The sequence below is a fragment of the Odontesthes bonariensis genome, chromosome 4, assembly GCF_027942865.1.
Source record: "Odontesthes bonariensis isolate fOdoBon6 chromosome 4, fOdoBon6.hap1, whole genome shotgun sequence".
NCBI lineage: Eukaryota > Metazoa > Chordata > Actinopteri > Atheriniformes > Atherinopsidae > Odontesthes > Odontesthes bonariensis.
In genome coordinates, this window is record NC_134509.1 from 24,184,925 (window position 1) to 24,204,746 (window position 19,822).

The 19,822-nt window shown below is 39.4% G+C and overlaps 1 protein-coding gene across 2 annotated transcripts; it reads right to left on the minus strand.

The window, feature by feature from the left end:
- Positions 1-2,161: 2,161 nt before the first annotated feature.
- LOC142378727 (somatostatin-like receptor F_48D10.1) lies at positions 2,162-19,048 on the minus strand. 2 transcript variants are annotated; one of them, XM_075463560.1, is made up of 5 exons: positions 17,618-19,048; positions 14,063-14,203; positions 13,634-13,906; positions 8,911-9,057; positions 2,162-4,105 (listed from the first exon to the last, which is right to left on the minus strand). In XM_075463560.1, the coding sequence occupies exons 1-5, from the start codon at positions 18,191-18,193 to the stop codon at positions 3,893-3,895; spliced, it is 1,350 nt and encodes a 449-aa protein (XP_075319675.1). In that variant the 5' UTR covers positions 18,194-19,048; the 3' UTR covers positions 2,162-3,892. The 2 variants fall into 2 exon arrangements, with proteins under 2 accessions (XP_075319675.1, XP_075319676.1); XM_075463561.1 differs by having other exon boundaries at positions 3,897-4,105; positions 8,894-9,057.
- Positions 19,049-19,822: the final 774 nt, after the last annotated feature.

Genomic DNA, 19,822 nt, shown 5'->3' on the forward strand with positions numbered 1-19,822 from the left:
ACCCAGTCTCAAGACAGTCAAGATGTGAAACTCAAGATCATTGAAGACCACATGCAGAAGTGGAGATCTGGTCTAAAAGGAACCCATCTGACTATCAAGGACATCAGGAGAGCAGAAACTGCTATCATCCAGTTCAGCCAAAGGCAAACCTTCCTTGAGGAGCTTTGTGCGCTGCAGAAGGGTGATACGATCAGGAGAAGCAGTTTTATCGTCAGATTGGATCCTTTCCTCCAAGATGGTGTCCTCCGGGTTGGTGGAAGACTGCACCAGGCAGCCTTGCCGGAACACACAAAGCATCCAGCTATTCTAGCCAAGAACCACCATGTCACAACTCTGATCATCAGGAACGCACATGAGGAGACCGGACATGGAGGGAGGAACCAAGTTTCAGAAAGAAGATCTGTACTGCAAAAGAAGATGGAGGCAGGTGCAGTATATCTCTGACATCTTTTGGAAGCGTTGGTCAGGAGAATACTTGCCCCTCTTACAAGAACGGCAGAAGTGGCTGGAAAAGAAGAGAAACGTGAAAGAGGGTGACGTCGTACTCATAGTGGATGAAAGGGCTCCAAGAGGGTCCTGGTTGATGGGAAAAGTGGAGAAGACCATCCCCGATGCCCAAGGGTTTGTTCGTCGGGTCATCGTGAAAACGAAGACCAACACACTTGTGAGACCCATCGACAAGCTGTGTCTCTTGCTGGAGATGGAAGAATCTCATGGACAATGAAAGACATCTGTTCAGTTAATTTACAGCCCTGCATTTAAGTAATGGGGATTTGAGTATAGAAAAGGACTCTTTATTTAGTTTAGTGTAATTGTCATCCCCATGATGAGCAATTAGGGGCCGGAAATGTTGGTGCCATTTTCTATTCAATAATTTATGTTCATATTTAGTTATTATTCTTTGGGTATATTTAGTATTTGTGTATTACAGCATATTTATGTTGGCATTATATCTGCATTACTATATAATTTGCCCTTAGTATAATCTGCATTCAGTTTAATACTTAGAATGTCTAGAATGTATATCCAATAGGAACTTACGCTGAGCAATGACGTTTTGGAGCTCGCGCATCTGTTGAATGTAAAAAAAAAACTCCTGTGTGTTTGTTATGTTTGAGATCTTCAGTAAAGACGGGGCGAACACACTGTTTTCTACCGTCGTTCAAACTTTAACACGAGTAGACTCGTTCATTCCGTCTGACTGAGTGGTTATTTGCATGAATCTCAAGAAATAAATGGTCAAGAATTCAAAACGGACATTTAGCCACTACACAAAGCAATCACAAAAGACTCAAATTACATTGAGCTGATGTGTTCCTTTCACGTTGTGAATATATATGCATAACATCTGAAGCCTCTGCTCTTTTCTTTATATATTTTAATTTCGTATTAATTTAAATGGTGAAAATGACTACCTCTCGGATAAATTCATCCCTCCATAAGACCTTTAAGTGCTGATTACTCTACTTCTTGTGTCATTTGGCACAGCTCAGCCTTTTCTCCCTGTTTCCCTTCCTTAAGAACCCTTCCATGGAGACCATTTCTGATGAGGCTTGGGCCAACAGTAGATGGATCAACTGAAGGCCCTGGTGCAATTTTCAGGTCCTGTGTCAGGTCTTTGCTAGAGTTTTTATTATTTCATGAGGACATCACTTTCAGATACTGTTCATCTGCTGGAGTTTTTTAGGCCTGTATCTTTTTATTTTCTCCTCCACTTGTACAGTTTCCTCAAATTTTAAGGACACACCATGCTGAGATATATGTTTTTAGCTAATAGCTAATGTATCTTGGTGGTGCAAAAATGCTATTTCATGCCCATCAAACTGTTATCTTTGGCATTTTTCATCGATGCAACCAAAAAACAATTTTTGTGACAAGCTGGTTGCCACAAAGTGCCTAAAGAAACGATTTAAAATTGGTTTATTGCAAAGTTATTACTTATGTTAAGTGTTTTAAAAAGAAAATGGTGCAGTACAAACACTGGTCTGAATATGAGTAAACAATTAGCTCGTCTCCAAAGAGAAACATTGCTCAAGACCACTTTAAATGATTCCAAGCAATAAATAATTCTCATTTCCATAGACTCACAGTTCCAATTAGCAGATAATGGGATTTGTTTGTGCAACATCAAAAAGAAGTGATTCATTTTTCATCACACCATTTTATTTCAAAGAAACCAAACAAACATGAAGCACAAACACATCTTAACAACAATATGAGAATATTCAACACATTTGCTTGTAAAGGCCTTTCATTTTTTCTTGCACCGCCTCCATTATTTTCCAGTAAACATCAGTTATATCTACCCCATCAGCTTCTGAATGCTGCCAATGAAAAGCTACTGAAAAGACACAACAATCCTCTTAAACTCACACTTACTCAAATATGTACTACTTACAATAAACCAGTCCCATTTGTGTGATTTATTTGATCATCTTAAACCTTTTTTTTTAATCAATTTGACCAGTTACTCTATATTTGCACTGATTTTTGTTTTTTTAATACAAGCGAACCTATAAGCAACACATAAGCAGTAATCCAGCAATATTACAGGCACATAATATAACACAAAGGAAAGCCGTGATTAAGTTTTTATCCATTTAAGGTTTCAGGGCCAAAACAACTCTTAGTTCTGATCCGTTTCACTGGCGTTTGGCCCAAAACATTGTTGCTATGGTTACCTGTGTCAATGATATAGCATATCTGAAATAAAAGTTCAACTGCATCTACTAGTCAATCATAAACAAGTATTTACTGTGGCTATGGTATGATCGTGACCCTAAAACATCATGTGATATTTAACATATAAAAGCTAAGGTGGAAACATGATTGAAAAGGCCAAAGGTTTCGAGCTGCCAATCTGAACAGATACAACATCTACCATTTAGTGAAATAGGAGCTGAGCAAAGCACACAATAACACTTGAAGCATTATGCTGCCACAAACCCCAGATTTATCAGCGCCACGCCTTTGGCAGGGAGAAAAATACATTTACTGAATATGATCAGAGCAGTCAAAATGACCATTGACACACGTGACACTTAAGCACAGAAATGCACAGTGTAAGTCCAATGTTTTGAATGAGGTAAGAGGTTTTGTGTTTGTTGCTGGCTGTGTTTTTACAGAAGGGCTCTGAGCGGCTAATTGAGTCACATTTATTGTGAAGAACCGCAAATAAACCATTTTCTGAAATTACAGATAAAATAACAGACTTCTCCACAAAGACGCACAGATGTTCATTCATTACAATTTCATCATACTAAGTAAGTAATCAAAAAAAGATTGGGAGCTTGAAATGGCAAAAAGAACATTAAGAAAATTCTGATGCGTCTTATGATTGACTGAAGCTGCTAATTTAGCCGAAAATACTTCACATATATATCACTAAATACCCCCAAAATAAACTTTTGATGATCTGTATTTGTAGTAAATATTATACATTGATGTTCTGGATCAAAATATACATCAAGTATACATTGATCAAAATCTGTAATGGCCTTTTTGGTTCTGGTAATCATAGTCATCGGTATATCGTTGCAGAAGTCACTGCCACAAAGCGAGAAAATTAAGTTGGAAAGATTTCTTTGCTCTTTTTGAAGTTGTGATGGTTGTTGAAGTCATTTGCAAAGGCACTTATGTCAAGAAAATGGGGATTAATAAAGAAAAATGTTCAAGTGGTTCTTTTGCACAATATAAAGTATAAGCATTGTAATGCATTTACAATAAGCCTGGATGTTAACAATAGTCCAAGAAGTAAATGTTTACATTGTGACATCACTTTTGACTTTTTGAGCAGCCAGTACAGCTCTCTGCTTCCTCTTCTGCACATGAAACTAGTCGTCCTCAGCTGATCGTTCATTACTTCAAATACTCGAGATTCAGAGTTCATCAGCTACTGTTCCCGTGGAGCTATGGAGGCATAGGGGGGGCTATTCAGGGACGTGATGGTGGGAGGTTCTGGTGCAGCTATCTCAGAGTTTATCTTGGAGTTTAACATGGTAAGGGTAGTTCCAGGGCAATGGGAGGGAAGCTGACATGTAGGGGTGGAGCGGTGCAGTTCTGCTGCTGTGTGAGTAGAAGGTGACGCTGGTGGGTGAGGAGAAATCTTCAGAGAGAAAAAAGGGGAAAAAAAGTTTGAAGATGGAAACAGAAAGAAAAGTTAATTCAGCTCTGGGTCACCATGGGGGTGTAGAAACAGATTCAGTACAGTCAGGTTTCTTTGAATTAGCAAAATTTACACTAACACTAAAGCTCCATCCAGAGAGGATGGAACCGCAACGGTAGTTATCAACTTAGTTAGTCAACTTAATGTCTGTCCAGGCCTTCCTTCTTCAAGCACTTCATTTGATGGCTCTTCTTAAACTTTACACAAAATTTAGAGGAATGGAAGTATCTTTAGCCTTTAGCCAAATTAAACTGAAACTAATCTTAAAGACTGGGTAGATTGTGAAAAGTACCAATAGACTAATACATGTTCCATATATTGTTCTCATCTGTTAGGTCCAATATCAGAAACAAAATTAGTCTTTCGTCCACCCAAGTATGTCCCCGTGGGTTGTGTGTTCACCTGGAAACAACTGATATTTACCATTAAAAAGTGTATGACCTCTAGTGGTTGAGAGAGCAACTGCATGTGAACTGTAAAAAATGGCAGCCAAGGATAACAGTCATATTAGCCGCTTTCGGACTGTAGGAACCTTTGGCAGTTCTTATAACCTTTTAATCCGCGGGGCCGTTTTCTCCCGCATTCGCACATATAGGAACTCGGGACCATCGCTCTCAGTTCCTGTAACCATTTTAGCTCCTTCTCCGAGGTCGGGTCTTTTCAGGGTTCTATAGGAACACATCTGACGGAGGTGTTTGGTGGTCGGTAGCTACGCCCCATGTCATGTTGTCATGGCTGAAATGTTTCCTCATACGACACAGACACAACCGGCGCATGTTTAATAAGTTAAACTGACACGTCGTCTCCTTTGTCTGCGGCGCTCTGCTCTCCTTTCTTCATGAAATGAAAAAGTATGGCCTGCGCTCGATCCTTCGTTTTGTTTTGTTTTGTTTTGTTGTTGAATGTGGCGCTAAAGTAACACGTCACTGATGCAGACGGCTAAGTCGCATCAGTCCCGACCTGGTCCCGACTCATGTGCGAATGCAGACTGAAACAGTTCCGCTGGGGAAGGACAGTTATCAGAACGAAATTCGAGGAGGACCGTTCTTAGAACTGCGTTCCTAGAACGGCTCTGTCCGAAAGCGACTATTGGTTTAGTGCTAATATTTTTTAACCCTAACCAAGAAATTAGATTTCTAAGCCAAATCAAGTGGGGTTATTGGCTAAACCCAACCAGGAAGTTTTGTTATAACATGTTGTGTTTACTTGTAAACATCCTAAATGGCTAAATGGTATTTTAGTGTCAGACACACATCTCACAGTTGAAGGCACATGTTACACAGTGCTACATGTATATGTGTTATTCACCCCTTCCATCTTATGAGGATATGGTTTATTAAAGGAAACAAAACAGATTTCCCTCCTGCCGCTTGCAGAGGTGGTACTTTAGATGACACCATCATGGGTCGCATTTAAGGAAAAAACAAATTACCCATTTGATCGTTTGGATTGGAGGACTTGAATCATTTACTTTGTGTTTACGCAACTGAATCCATGTGTGTTCCTGTTGCAACGTCTGCTTTGCACAGCTGTACATTCAAGGCTTCATACAGTGGCCTCAAAAGGTTGACATAATTTATTTTCTCAATTGAAAATCAACAATACATGTTGTTAATTCAACACTGAGTTAGGCTTAAAAGTTTAGAATTTTGGACAGGATAATAACATTTCTTGTAGGCTAATCTTTCTAAGAAATTAAATGTTGAATAAACATTGAATCGGTGCTGCATTACAATTAAATTTGAATATTAAAATGTCATTATATCAAACAAAATTGTAGAATAAGCTGTGCATTAACTGGCTTCTGAGACATGACATGACAAATTAACGTTTATATTGTTACGACTTCTGTCTCTTCGCTAACTGTATGCAAATCTCAGTGTGCAGGTGCCAAACTCTGATTGGATAACACTTCAAGAGCTCGTAGAGGATTGCCTACTAGAGAATGGACTTTTTATAAAGACCTGGGATGATGACAGCAGGTGGACTCATCTACCAGCCACACCTTTGGCAGTCCTGTTGAGTGGTGCACAATTGTACCTTGGAATTTGTCAGGGATGAGTTGCCATATTATTTTCTCCTGTTTTGTTAGCCTAAGGAGGTACGTAATTATCTTTTGTTTGTCCATCCTGAAGCCTATCAGTTTATCTCCTAGTGGACTTCATGTTCTTATATAAATTGTAAATAAACTTTTATATTGAAACCTCTAAACAATGTCTCCGTGGCTGCTTGAGACCTAGGACGATGGGTCACAATTATGCCTTGGTTACCCCTAGGCATAACAATATCCTGTGAATTATCAATGAAAATCTTACATTTACTCAATATGAGTCATTAAAAGCACTGTCAGTTTGGTGTCAGTATGAGGCATCAAAATTCAATTCTTCTGCCTGTTGACATTTAAATGTTTCATTCTGATTTTGCTTTCTGGGCATAATTAGGAGGGGGGGGGGGGGGGGGGGGGGGCTTTTGCGACCTACGGGAATCTGTCTTTCTGAACGTAATCTCATACGTAACCGCAGGTCAATGTGTTAAGCATACATTATGTTGCCATGGTGATCCAACCAGATTAATGTGAAAACTCTCGCTTTAGGCTCAACATACCTCGCTAAGCCAGCAGTCTTGGTTTCAGTACACTCCACAGGATGAGTCTACAGTCGAAATTTCTCAAGCTTCCTCGTCACAGGAAAAAAAATTATATATACATATACATATATATATGTATATATATATAATATTAAGGCCTTGATTTATTGGAAAGTGTTAAATGCTTTAGCATTCCCACATTCTGGTTAATTTCCGCATCGCTTTGTTTGTATTTTTTATTTCATTTCTGCGCACAAAATGAGTGTGCACTGATCAACCTACAACATCTTGTTATGATGCAATGCTCTGATAAGAAAACATTTACCCATGTGTCACCTTGGCACTAGTCACCTAATGAAACATTTTTTGGATAAGTCATACTCCTATATTTGGCAGCGGTAGAACTCACAAAAACTGCTTCAGAAGGGCTCAAAGAACATGACAAAGATGGAAATTCCAGCCAAATATTTCTAATTTTCCAGGTTAGACATTTGAAACTTCCTCTTACTTTCCTTGCAGCTCCCTACATCTCCACAGAGCTGCTACTTTTAGTCTGTTTTTTTTTTTAATGTTAGTATTCTAACATTGTACACAATATGGGGTTCTACAGAGTACAGAACAAATAAATAAACGGAAGTTTGAGTCTGTGAGCAAAAATGAAAAAATAAATCAATAAAACACAAATTAATAATAACTAGATTAATAATGGTTTGTTTGTGGGGAAGTTTAGTTTTATTTAGTTGAAGCCTGTATTTGGTCTTTATTGGAAGTGTGTTTTGAATTGTGCTCTGTGACTTTTTCTCCCCAAACCAGAAAAAAGGAGCAGCACCTCTGTGCTCTAGGACTTAATGATTTACACATAAAGCATCAAGTACGATACGAATACAGTCGATACACTTCATTAATATGAATAATAAAGAAAACAGACCCACATAGAAATGGAGATTGATGAGAATGGAGGCAGAAGCTGCTGTTCATTCTTGTTTTTGAATTTATTTCAGTATAAAAAATAAAACCATATTTCAAAAATATTATCTAGTCAATAGCTGAGAGACCCACCCTCAATAGGATTATATGAAAGGTGTCTCTGTTGTGGTGACTGTGTGTACTTTAATCTCATTTGCACAAATTAACTAAAAATGCAAACAAATTGACTAAATGTGCAAGTAGTGACATTTTGTGGGCTCGTTTTTTTCCATGTCAGTGGCTACCCCCAGGATCTGTTCTGTCACACCTCAAATATACTGTTTTAACAATATCTGTATGGGGGGAGTAACAGTCCATCATCACCCCCTGTCAGCACTCCTTTCAGAATATTGAATCTGTCACTACCCGTGTTACCTGAGAGATGAGTCTGCATTTATTCATTTGTATGGTGACAAGAAAAACTGGGCAAATGAAATTTTAATCCTAACGTTTTTTTCTGCATGTTAAAAATCAACCAGATTAATGAAAGAATTAAAGTATTTTACTTTAATTTTCTTTCTTATTTTTCCACACTTCTTTTCCCACTGTTTCTCTGTCATCTTGTGTTCTCATTAAGATTTTTTTACTGGCTGGCAAGATATTGAGGGAAACATCATGTCCGCAGCAGAACTGTTATGAAATTATGCACAGATCTGTACATCAATAAATGAGCTCTAACATAGTCTTTAAAAAAAAGTGTAATTTTTGGTAACTTTGAACTGGCTGATTGGGGCATAACAGGAGTCTAATCAGAGCCAGTTTGTCAGTCTACTTCCTTGGGAATGTTGCTCATACTTGTGAACATGCTTTTCTCTGAAACCTTTTGCAAATCTCAAAGCTTTTAGAAATCCTCTAATCACTCTACCAAGAGCTTTATTGATTAACCATCCATCTTCAATTAGCAGCTTTGACATATGCATGAACACACACACCTGCTGGTTGATTAATAAAGAGGTGACTCATGGTGCAGATCTGTGGTGTTTCTGTCTGTATGCATTATTGAAAGAGAGTTTGACCTGTGCATGTTTCCGCTGTCCAAAAATGATTTTAGAATAAAAAACATTTCATGTATCCCTTTGACCTTGTGCTGCACCAAACAGATTAATAACTCATGTCAAAACTCATTCATGTCATTTGCCATTTTTGCTTAAATTCCTCTTTACTGTCCAACATCACCTGCACACGCTGGTTACCTGGCTGCTCTGGGGATCATGGTAGACCTCATTACGAGGGGAGAGCTGGATGCAGTCCTGCGCTGTGGTTTTCTCAGTGCGAGGAGCACTTGGGTCGCCATCATCTACACCATTAGCAGTGCATCTCATACTCTTCACACACAGCACCTGCATGGTCACAACAATATCAACACTTGTATCATCTGTATAGGCTCTATAACCACAGAATGGTCCTGTACACAACAGTTATTGTGTTAAAGGTCAAGGATCGTCAGCTCTTTGTAAATCAAGCCTATTCTGTGTCAACCCAAACCATTTTTGAAAAAGCTTTTTTGAAGTTTTGAAGAATTGTTCGTCAAATTGCAACCACTTACACAGAGGGAACCGGGTTGGATTTACAGTTGTCACCAAAATATTTATGGGCAGATAAGGGCAGAAGCCAAAAACATATGATGGAGACACGCAAAATAAGAACACAAGGCAAAAAAACGACTTGGAGAACTTTAAAAGTGGGTACAAAGACAATCTGGCAACTGAGAGGAGAAACACAAAGTCAATGTACACACAGGGAATGATGGCTAACCGCAACTCAATGCAGGCATGAAACAAAAGAGCAGGAAGCTAAATTAATGGAGATTCACAAGGTGAAGAAATTTGAAAAAATTTAAATTAAATAAAAGCAGAGCTGATGCAGGTACAAAAGGACTGAGCATTTAAAAATAAAAGCAAAACAAAACAATGACAATACTGTAAGCAAAAATGAAAAGAAACTTCAACAATGTAGAGAGAGGTAGAGAGAAAATAGCTCCAAGCGATTGTGAGGTCCGACTTTTTCTGGATGAACGATTTTATGATGCAAATGTATTACTCTTTTGAACACACCCATTATTTTAAGAAGCAAAACGCTTTATTTTTGTGTCCCCAGCCAACTAGCATCCTTCGTCAACGCCAAAACGAGGCTGGAACTCGGCTCACAGGACGCAGCGGGGGGTAAGTCAAATTTAATAAATTATATTGCTAATATGGGATGTCATACAACTTCATGTCAAAAGAGGCGAACTATCCCTTTAAGCCTCGGATGACTGGGGATAAATGTCACTTTCTGGCAGACAAAGATAAAACAGCAAACACAAAAATCCATTTAAGTATTAATCCAATCAAAAAATTATATATATCATGAGAAAAGTTCTTCAAGTGTTGGCACAGCCCAGAGCCTGTGCTTTATCCCAAACCAGCTGTTCCACAAATAAAAGGGTTTACCATCATTGCAATCTTTACAAATAGCAGAAATAGTAATATATACTGTGAATATCTTTTATATCGTCACCCAGTGATCAGAGGAGTTACTCAAGTGTAGTTGTGAGTAGAACTAAAGAGCAGAAAAATGTGAAAGCTCTCTTTTATTAGACTCCAATTTATTAATAACTGGTCAGTCACAGACATTTGGTATTTTCAGTCTGGAGAAAGTATTTTATTATTTGTCAAATTGTCTTTTATGTTTGTTATGATAAATATGTGAAATAGAGGAGAATACGATCAAAAATGGCTAGTCATTTTCCAAGGCTGGTATATTTGATATACCAGTGTTAATGGGGCTGTGATGGTGTGAGACAGGATAACATAACAACAATCTATCTTTGTACCTTTCTGATGATAGAACACCACAATTGTTTTGCTCAGTAAACATTTTACCCAATCTGGAATTATTCTGTTTGCACTCTGACCTTTAAAACCCTCAAACACTGTCACTGTTGTAAAGAGTGGATCAAAGTTCAGGACTAATAAGAAAGTGAGATGAAAGTTGGCAGATGGTCTGATGCTTTCAATAAATACTGAGAAAAGCTGAGCCAAAACAAACGGAGAAACGCTGGAAATGATTCAGGAAATGTGAAGAGAGCTCTGTCAACACATTTTCAGTGACTGTGCTGTAACTTATTTAGAAAGTAGTGGTAGTAAACCTGCCTAAGTTACTGCTTGCTTTAGGTATTTAAACTGCTGATACTTTTTAAAATGTTCATACTTTAGACATGAAGGGATATCTTGTTCCTCTTATGAGAAAAAAAAGACATCGTCATCATTATTGCTCCAAGAAAGTTAAAAAAAAAAGAAAATGTTGCTTTTTTTTACCATTAATTTAATTAGGCCCTCCAGAAAAACGCGATTTTGCGATCGCTGATTTTATTGCAAAATCAGCAAAATACCGCTGATTATGCGGGGGTCAATATTTTTCAAAAAAGCCGCATATTCACCGCAATAATCACATTTTCCGCGCAAAATATGCGAAATATGCAGGACTCGCTTGATTTCACAATCTCCGCACTTTTCTGCATAAAGTTGGGAAAAGAAAAAAATGTCTAAATGAACCAAATTAACTGGCGACTCGCGGCTTGCGACGTCATTGCCATTGACACACACAAGGAAAACAGCACCGTAGCGTGAAGAGAAAATTAACGAGAGACAAAATTAAAAAAGCTAATCGATCTCACCTACCGACGCACATTACTGTCAAAGACCGGGCAAACCAGTACCCCGATGTCTTGCACGAAAGCGGGGGGAAACTATTCTGCACCCCGTTCAACTGTGTGTTGGAGCATAAGAGAAAATCGTCGGTGACGTACCACTTTACCAGCGCAAAACATTTGAAAATGCTTTCTGCAGCTGCGGAAAGGAAAGCCAAAGCCAGACAGCTGACGTTCACCGAGGCATAACCTCCAAAACCCTTGCGAGGGCTACCAGAAACGAGGTGAGTGGCGCACAAGCTTGAAATTGGCCAAATAAAGAATAAATGAAACAGAATGAGACCGAGAAGTGTGTGTGTGTGTGTGTGTGTGCGCGCGCGCATGTGTATGTATTGTGAAACTGCTCAAGTTGTTAAAATAAAAAAACCTTCTGTGAAGTAACTTGGTATGCTTGTTTATTATAGGAGGTCTTTAAAATGACTCTTTTTCATTCAGTAGCAGCATATTTTGCAACTTTGCATAATTCACAACTTTTTGCATAATTCGCAAGTTTCCGCAACTTTTCGCAATTTCATGGCATAAAATCATTACAAAACCCGCATATTCAATCGCAAAATCCAGGATTTTAGCCCGCGTAATCAAGGATTTATGCCCGCGTTTTTCTGGAGGGTCTAATTAATAGGCAAAAACAGATGGGACTTGTGAGGGAAATATGGTTCCTTTTGATAAAGTGAGAACAAAGTTGTGGCTGAAAGATTCTGAATTTGAATCTGCAAATAACATCTGTCGCTTTCAAATGTCATGAATACAAAAGCAAGGAGAGGCTTAGAAAGAAGGCAATGGGGCTGCGATGCAGACTCCACTACAGCACAACACAGAAAAGCACAAAAAAAATGTAAATTTTAAAATAATGTAAGAAAAAGACAGACTACACACACAGTGAAGAGTGGAAGTGGAAGACATGATGGTGAGATGTTGTTATGTCATCTTTACATATCATCGTCAGTGTTTTCCTACCTTGAACCTCAAGATACACAGTTCTGCATATTTTCCATGTGTCCTTGCTCCAACACACCTGATTCGAATAAACGGGACAGCTCTGCATGAAAGCTCATGAAGTGGCCTTGTGTGCTGGACAAACATGGAAAACGCGCAGGGCTGTGTGCACTGCACGTTTTATTCCTGCACGTGTGCCCAGGTATCATTTTAATCAAATGCACGCAAGGCAAACAAACTGTAAAGGAATGAAGAATGCTGTCAGTACTTTCTGCCCTCCTGTTAATAAGCATTGCTGTCACTTCCAGAACCAAGTCGAGCCTTGAGCACTCTTGAGCTGTAATTGAGCTCATCTTGAGAAATCCTAAACCAGTTCAGCGTAATGATGCAGGTATTATTTAAAAGGTTCCTAATGTACTCAAAAAGTGTTCACTTCTTTTGGCTTTTTTCCTATTTTGTTGCCTTATAATTTGGAATAAAAATGGATTTTTGAGGGGGTCGTATTATTTCAATAACTCAACACTTCGACTGCTTTTGAAGGTGTGTGATATCGTTAATAGTGAGAGACCAAATAAACCCTAAAAACATGAACCCATATAAATATGAATCCCCCAAAGGTCAGTATCTGCCCTTTGGGGAAAGTCTCATGGAGTATTTCTCAGTAAGTTTGGAACATCAAGGTGTTGGGATTTTTTTCTAATTCATCAATACAGCATTGCTCCTGTTTCTTCAATCTGATGTACAACAGTCTCTAGAAATACACCACAGCCTCTCAGTCATATGGAGGTCTGGGCTTTGAATAGACCATTCCAACACAGTTCAATGTTGTAACTACTCAAGTGTTGCTGTAGCAGTGTTAAAAGATTGAAAGACGGTTTTTGCAAGCATTTTCCTTTAGCACCATCTGTCATTCCTTTAATTCTGAACAATTTCCCAGGCCCTGCTGATGACAACCATCCCCAAGGCATGATGCTCCCACCACCATGCTTCACTGTGGGATGATCTTCACTATATCTTAATTAAGGGATTCAAATTGAAAGATGTGAACATGCAGTGTGCACACGCTGCTTTTCATCCTCTTACATTTTTAATATCAAGTCCATCACCAGTCCAGTGTCACCAGTACAAAATAGGTTTGCTATTGCAGAGCAGATGCTTGCTCAGGCTTTTGAAGCTGATCAATCACAGAAACTTTTTTCATTAGATGGTTTCCCTTTTTGACCCCTGTTTTAACCAAAAACATATAAACATGCTAAAATAAGGGGCACCATTTCATTATAACCTCTAACCTTTCTGAAGCTCTGTTTGAAGTTGTCTGACAGGAAGCCGTAAAGCAACGGGTTTGCACAAGAATTGGCGTAAGACAAGATAACAGCAAAGAAGTAGATTCCAGCGGTCGTGCTCGACTCAGGGATGATGACCACCAGGTTGACCATGTTGATGATGAAGAACGGTAGCCAGCAGAGCACAAACACCACCACAATCACCACCACCATTCGTGTCACCTTGCGCTCTGAACGTCGACGTTTAGTGAACCCCACCCGCGCCCCCGAGGACTTCACCTACAAAAAAAATCACCAAAGGAGTTGGCAATGATAAGAAAATCGTTTTGCTGATTTAGAGAAGATAATTAATGTATTCATTAGCTATTTGGATTGATTTATTTTCTTTAAAACACTCTCAGTTACACACAAACTCACACACATACACACTCTTACCTTGACAATGATGAGCAGGTAACAAAGACAAATGATGAGCAGCGGTCCAAAGAAGCCCACAGTGGCAGTGTAGATAATGAAGGCTGTTGACCACACATCCTTTGGCTCTGGCCAGATCATGTTACAAGAGTTAAATGTGTCCTAAAGGCAAATTAATAAAATATTTAAGCGAGTTAATTAAATCCCAACTTGTTCAGAGGACAGTGATACATATGGAGTTGACTGAATAATGGACTTAAAAGGGCCGCAGTAAAAAGTACTTTCTTTATCTTTTTACCTTGTTTTGTTCACTACTTGCTGTGGAGCGTTTGAGGTAGTCAGTTTTAATAGGCACATTTGTGACAGTGGAAGGCATTTATCAAACTATTAGCCTTCAGCAGTTCAACACAGGCTCGTGTACTAGAAACAGTGTCAGGAGCTCATTTTCCACCAACCTTTTGTTCTGTGTAAAACCTTTCGTGCTTTTTGTTGCTATGCATTGATTTTTCTTTCACAACTTCTGCTAAAGCAGAGCTGAGATTACCTCAGCTTTTATGTTTATATACTTTATATACTTGTATGCTTGTGTATATACTGCTGTCACAGCCCTTTATGTCTATGCAGCATATAAGTGGACAAGGTTACTCTTTTTATATTTAACTGGAGTTAATCGCTTAGGAAGAACTTCCACAAGCAGCAGACACAAGTTTTCATCACAGCAACAATACAACCAATTTTAAACTAATTTGGTCAACAGTTTAGCAAACAGTTGCTTGTTTACACATTTAGTAGTTGTTCATCCACATCTACTTATGTTGTTGAATGCAGCCTTAAATTAAAGAGGTAAAACAAGTCTAATATGTTGCATCCTCATCGGGCATTTCAGCATCACATCAGAAAGTCTAATAGCCATGTTGGTTTGATTTCACAGTACAGGCTCCAAAACTGTAACTAGGTCCTAAATCAAGCTTAAATCTGCCTTTTCAAATTGTGCCACACTTACATTTTGCATTGCATTAATCTGTCACACTTTATCGCCTCACAGCAAGAGAGTTTCAAGTTTGATTCCCGGCTGCGGCCTTTCTGTGTGGAGTTTGCATGTTCTCCCTTGTATGCGTTGGTTCTCTCCATACAAAACCATGCATGTTAGGTTGATTGGTGACTCTAAATTGTCCCTAGGAGTTAGCGTGGATGGTTGTGTGTCTCGTTCGTCTCTGTGGCCCCTGTGATGGACTGGCAACCTGTCCAGTGTGTACCCTGCCTCTCCCAATAAAGAGCTGGGATAGGCTCCAGGAACCTAAATTGGATTAAGCAGGTATAGAAAATGGATGGATGAACCTATCATGAATGCAATATTGCTCCATAACATGCTCAGAATGATTTATGAAGGAGGGGGTGAATATGGGTTTTACGCCATAGACTGTCGCACTAAAGAACCAAGTCCAAGCTCTGTGCAACCCAATATTGTCAAGTGACTTCTTACTTTGCTATCACTCATGATTGGTTTGGCTTAGGCTCAAAAATGCATGGTTATGGATTAAGAACATGTGGATCCATCTCACGATTTCTGCTCCACTGATTGTGAGACAACAATGAACACATTGACAAATGCACACATTAGACTTTTTCTTGGGAAACTGGACTTCATCTGGTCATTCAAAAGGCGACTGCTCATTTCTTGTGTCATGTTTTTTGCCTCGCTAAACTCTTTAAATAAGTGTGCTTACATCCTCACCAAAATGCATCTATGATATGGTTAATGTGAACACAGAGTTTACTGTGACAGATTTCATCCAACAAATTTCAGGTATCAATACTTTTTCCTTTTTAAAACTCCAAATACATTTAAGGACAACAATGATAAAAAGAAATGCACTGAACAGAGGAAAAGTTTTACAATTATGAACATATATTTTGTTTTATAATTTCCTAGTATAAAACTACCAGTCAGCCAAGAAGCTGAGACACCAGGAAGTCTCCCCACTAAAATGCAGCTCAACAAATAAAACACTTGTAACATGCTGAGCTCAAGTGGTGCAGAGGCTCTCTTCTTTCTCACTCAAATAAATTGCTTTTTAAGAGACCAAACACGCTTGAAAGTGATGATAGTTACATCTTTGATAAAATGATGGTTTGATAGTACCCTGTCTAAAACTTCTAAGACACAGAGGCTACGTAAGGTGTCATCAAGATGAGTTATATTGGGTTGTACTTGGCCACAGACTCTTTAAGAAGAAAAAAAACAAGCTTCTTGGAGCCATTCAGAGGAACGAATTGCTGTAAATTTACAGCAAATTCATACACGCACACACACACACATATAAATACATATATATTTATGTCTAGTTATCTATATAATCTATCAACATTTTCTGACTAACACACCCTCACACAATCATTGAAGCCACTGACAGCAAAAATATATATGCATGCCCACAACTAAATATCTTGACATTGCTTTGCTCTTGCGCGCATCAATGTGTGAATTTGCCATTTACAACTCATCGCATCTGAGATACACACAAGGATTATGGGAGCAAACAGTGAGGGGATGCGGTGGAGAAGGATGTAGTGACAGAGACCAGGGTTTTACTCCCATCTAATACCACTGTTTTTTCCTCATAGTTTTGGCATGGTGACAGCGTTTCCAGTCCCTTGTGAATCCCGTAATAGACCATTGCTTTCTCAGTTCAGTTCTTACTAATTGGTAAGCTTTAGGCACCACAACATATTTGGTATTTGGGACATAGAAGGTCAAGTTTATGCACAAAAATTACTTGTTTGGAATAGAATCTCGATTTGGCTTAAAATATGCCATTTTACAGTGTTATCCCTGCACAATAGAAAGTAATACCAGAGAGTGCAGTGTGCGTGTCACAATCTAATATAAAAGGCTCCTGGAAAAGGATGAGTTGAGAATGGGCTGAGAGCCAGATCAATGTAGGTTTGACCCCCCCCCCCCCCTGCAAAAAATAATAAATAAATAAAATAAATATTTTAGTATTGGATTTTCTTTACTTAGCACTGTTCAGCCTGGTATTTATGTTATGCCAAGCTGAGTTGATTTCTGCTTGCATGGAAACTTCTGCAAATTTACACAAATATAATTTTTTATATAATTCATATATTTTACAGAAACATCGTAATATTGTTTTTCTTGTGAGGAGTTGTTAAATTTGTACTGCCAATTCACACATTAAATAACTGTCTCACTAAGTGTCCACATGTAGGATGTATTGCCATCTAGTGACATAAATTGCAAATTGCAGCCAAAGGAAAACTCCACTCCCACTGCTCAATTAATTGGCCATGAAAAATTGGAAAGGCCAGCCCTAGAGCCAGTGTTTGGTTTCACCCTACTGGGTTTCTGCAATAGTGGTGCAAAATGGCATAAAGATGAGGGGGCATCATCTTTGGACAGAAACTTCCTGTTGTTTTCATAGAATTTATGATAACCTAAATGCCTCACATAGGAGTTTAAAAGGGTGTTTGAAATGTGTATTTGAGAGCAGCCTGTGTTCATCTGACAGTATTTGGTGGGGAGTAAAGAATGGTAAGCAAGACGGAAACATATACCTGCACATCTGAGAAGATGACCACTGGCAGGACCACAATGAAGGATACGGCCCACACCGCTGCGCTCACCACCTTAGCTACGCGAGGGTGCCTCCACTTGGTGCTGCGGATAGGATGGACCACAGCCAGGTAACGATCCATGGACATGACCGTGAGGCAGAAGATAGACGTGAACTGGTTCATGGAGTCAGCAGTCATGACAACACGACAGAGGAAGGAACCAAACGGCCAGTAGGAGAGTACATTCTGAGTGGTGAGGAAAGGGAGCCCGATGATGTAGAGCTCATCGGCCACAGCCAGGTTCAAGATGTAGATGTTGGTGACGGTCTTCATTTTGGCATAACGCAGCACTACATAGATGGCCAGAGTGTTGCCGATCAGACCCACCAGGAAGACTGTGAGGGAGATGACTGCTGTCATCAGAGTGCTGCTGCCCTGAAATGGGACGCTCTGAGTGGACATGTTGGAGGAAATGTTGAGGAGGCGAGGGTAGGAGAAGAGAAAGGGCGAGGCAAGGGCTCCAGAAGAGTTCAGGTCTGATGGGAGGGGAAACCAGTTCTGGTCCAGGGGCTCCATTGTGTGCAGTCCACGTGGGGATTCCTCTAATTTTGAATGTTATTTCGGAACAAAAACAGAATCAGCAGTCACCACACTTCGAGGAAACAGCTGGTGCCAAATAAATAGTAGTTCTGCTTATATGAGTGACTGCCTGGTTTTACTCAGATTTTCACTGCGCTCGGACCTTAGCTGAGAACCCGGTGAATTTGGAAAAACTAGCACTTGAATCTTCCTGCGCACCGTGCGCCACGAGACAGCTCCAGAAAGGGAAACGTGATATGAATGAATCCTATATTTCAACACAACTAGTTTCGCGTGAAGTCTTTAGTCCTTAATTAAATTATTCAAGCTACTGAGCCAGAGATGGTATATATTTCTTGTCAGCTCTCCGGCGTCCTTGCCTGTTTGACTGCGCTGAACATTAACGTCTATCTTTATCCGGCACTGCTAACACAACATAACGCATGCAATGTCTCGTGCGTTAAGCAGGAGTAACACTAGGAATTGTGCCACCGCTTTTACGCACGTCAGATCTTCTTGACTTCACGCTCTGTAATAACGGATGAATTACACTATGAAGACTGTGTCTGTGCTAAATGTTTCTTATATCTGTACTTATGACACGACATAGCTTTAAAACTAACGAAGAGCGACATTTAATCTACACTGCGCGTACATAACAAAAATGATTCAGAGATCAGGACTAGATTAAGCTTACTTTGACGTCAGGAGGAAAAGTCCAAATCTGTCTGTAATCGAATGGAGACGAATTGTTCCCACCAAAAGCTGTTTTAAATATAGATAGTCCAGTATCGATGGAAAGTGTGTTGGAAATGGTTCGCTGTCCGCGGTGCTGAGCTGCATCTCCGCCGCCTCTCCTTCAACTTTTTGCCCACACAGCTTTTCTGCTCCCTGATATGATTTGTTGAGAGAGAGGAAGAGAGAAACCGAGAGAGGCCAAATTCTCCCGTTTCCACTGTTTTATTGTTCAACCTTGCGTTATCTGTGAGACATAAACTGTCGCACTTTTAAAAATATCCTCGAGCTGTTGGTTGCAATTTACGGAATTTCTTATGAAGAACTGCTGAATAGTAGAAATACAAATTTCAGCTAAATATACTGTGAATGTTAACGAACCATCATTATTCCAATAATATGAATTATTTACATATCGATAAGCAAGGTTGGATTACTTTGTAGTGTTGTCAGTCATGGTAGTTTCTGTAATCAGCTGTGTAATCCACTTGGTTACATTGTTTCACGCGTATTCTCTCTTATTTTAAACAGCTAAACATTTTCAGGGACAACTAAATGTATTTAGGATATTCAACGTTTCCATCTGATTGTGTAAACTGAGTTATGCTATTTCAAATGACATCACAAAAGCTTTCTTTGCGGAGTTTGCATGTTCTCCCCGTGCATGCGTGGGTTCTTACTGGGTACTCCGGTTTCCTCCCACCTTCCGAAGACATGTGTGCAGGGTTAATTGGTGAGTCTTATTTCAAAGTAGGAGGGAGTGGCCCTGTGATGGACTGGCGACACGAGCGGAGTGTGACAACCCTTTCAGTGTAATTGATGTATTTTGCAACACCTGGGATGCTTTAAGTATGAGATTATGTCGCTGCTGTTTTAAATTAGGACTTTGTG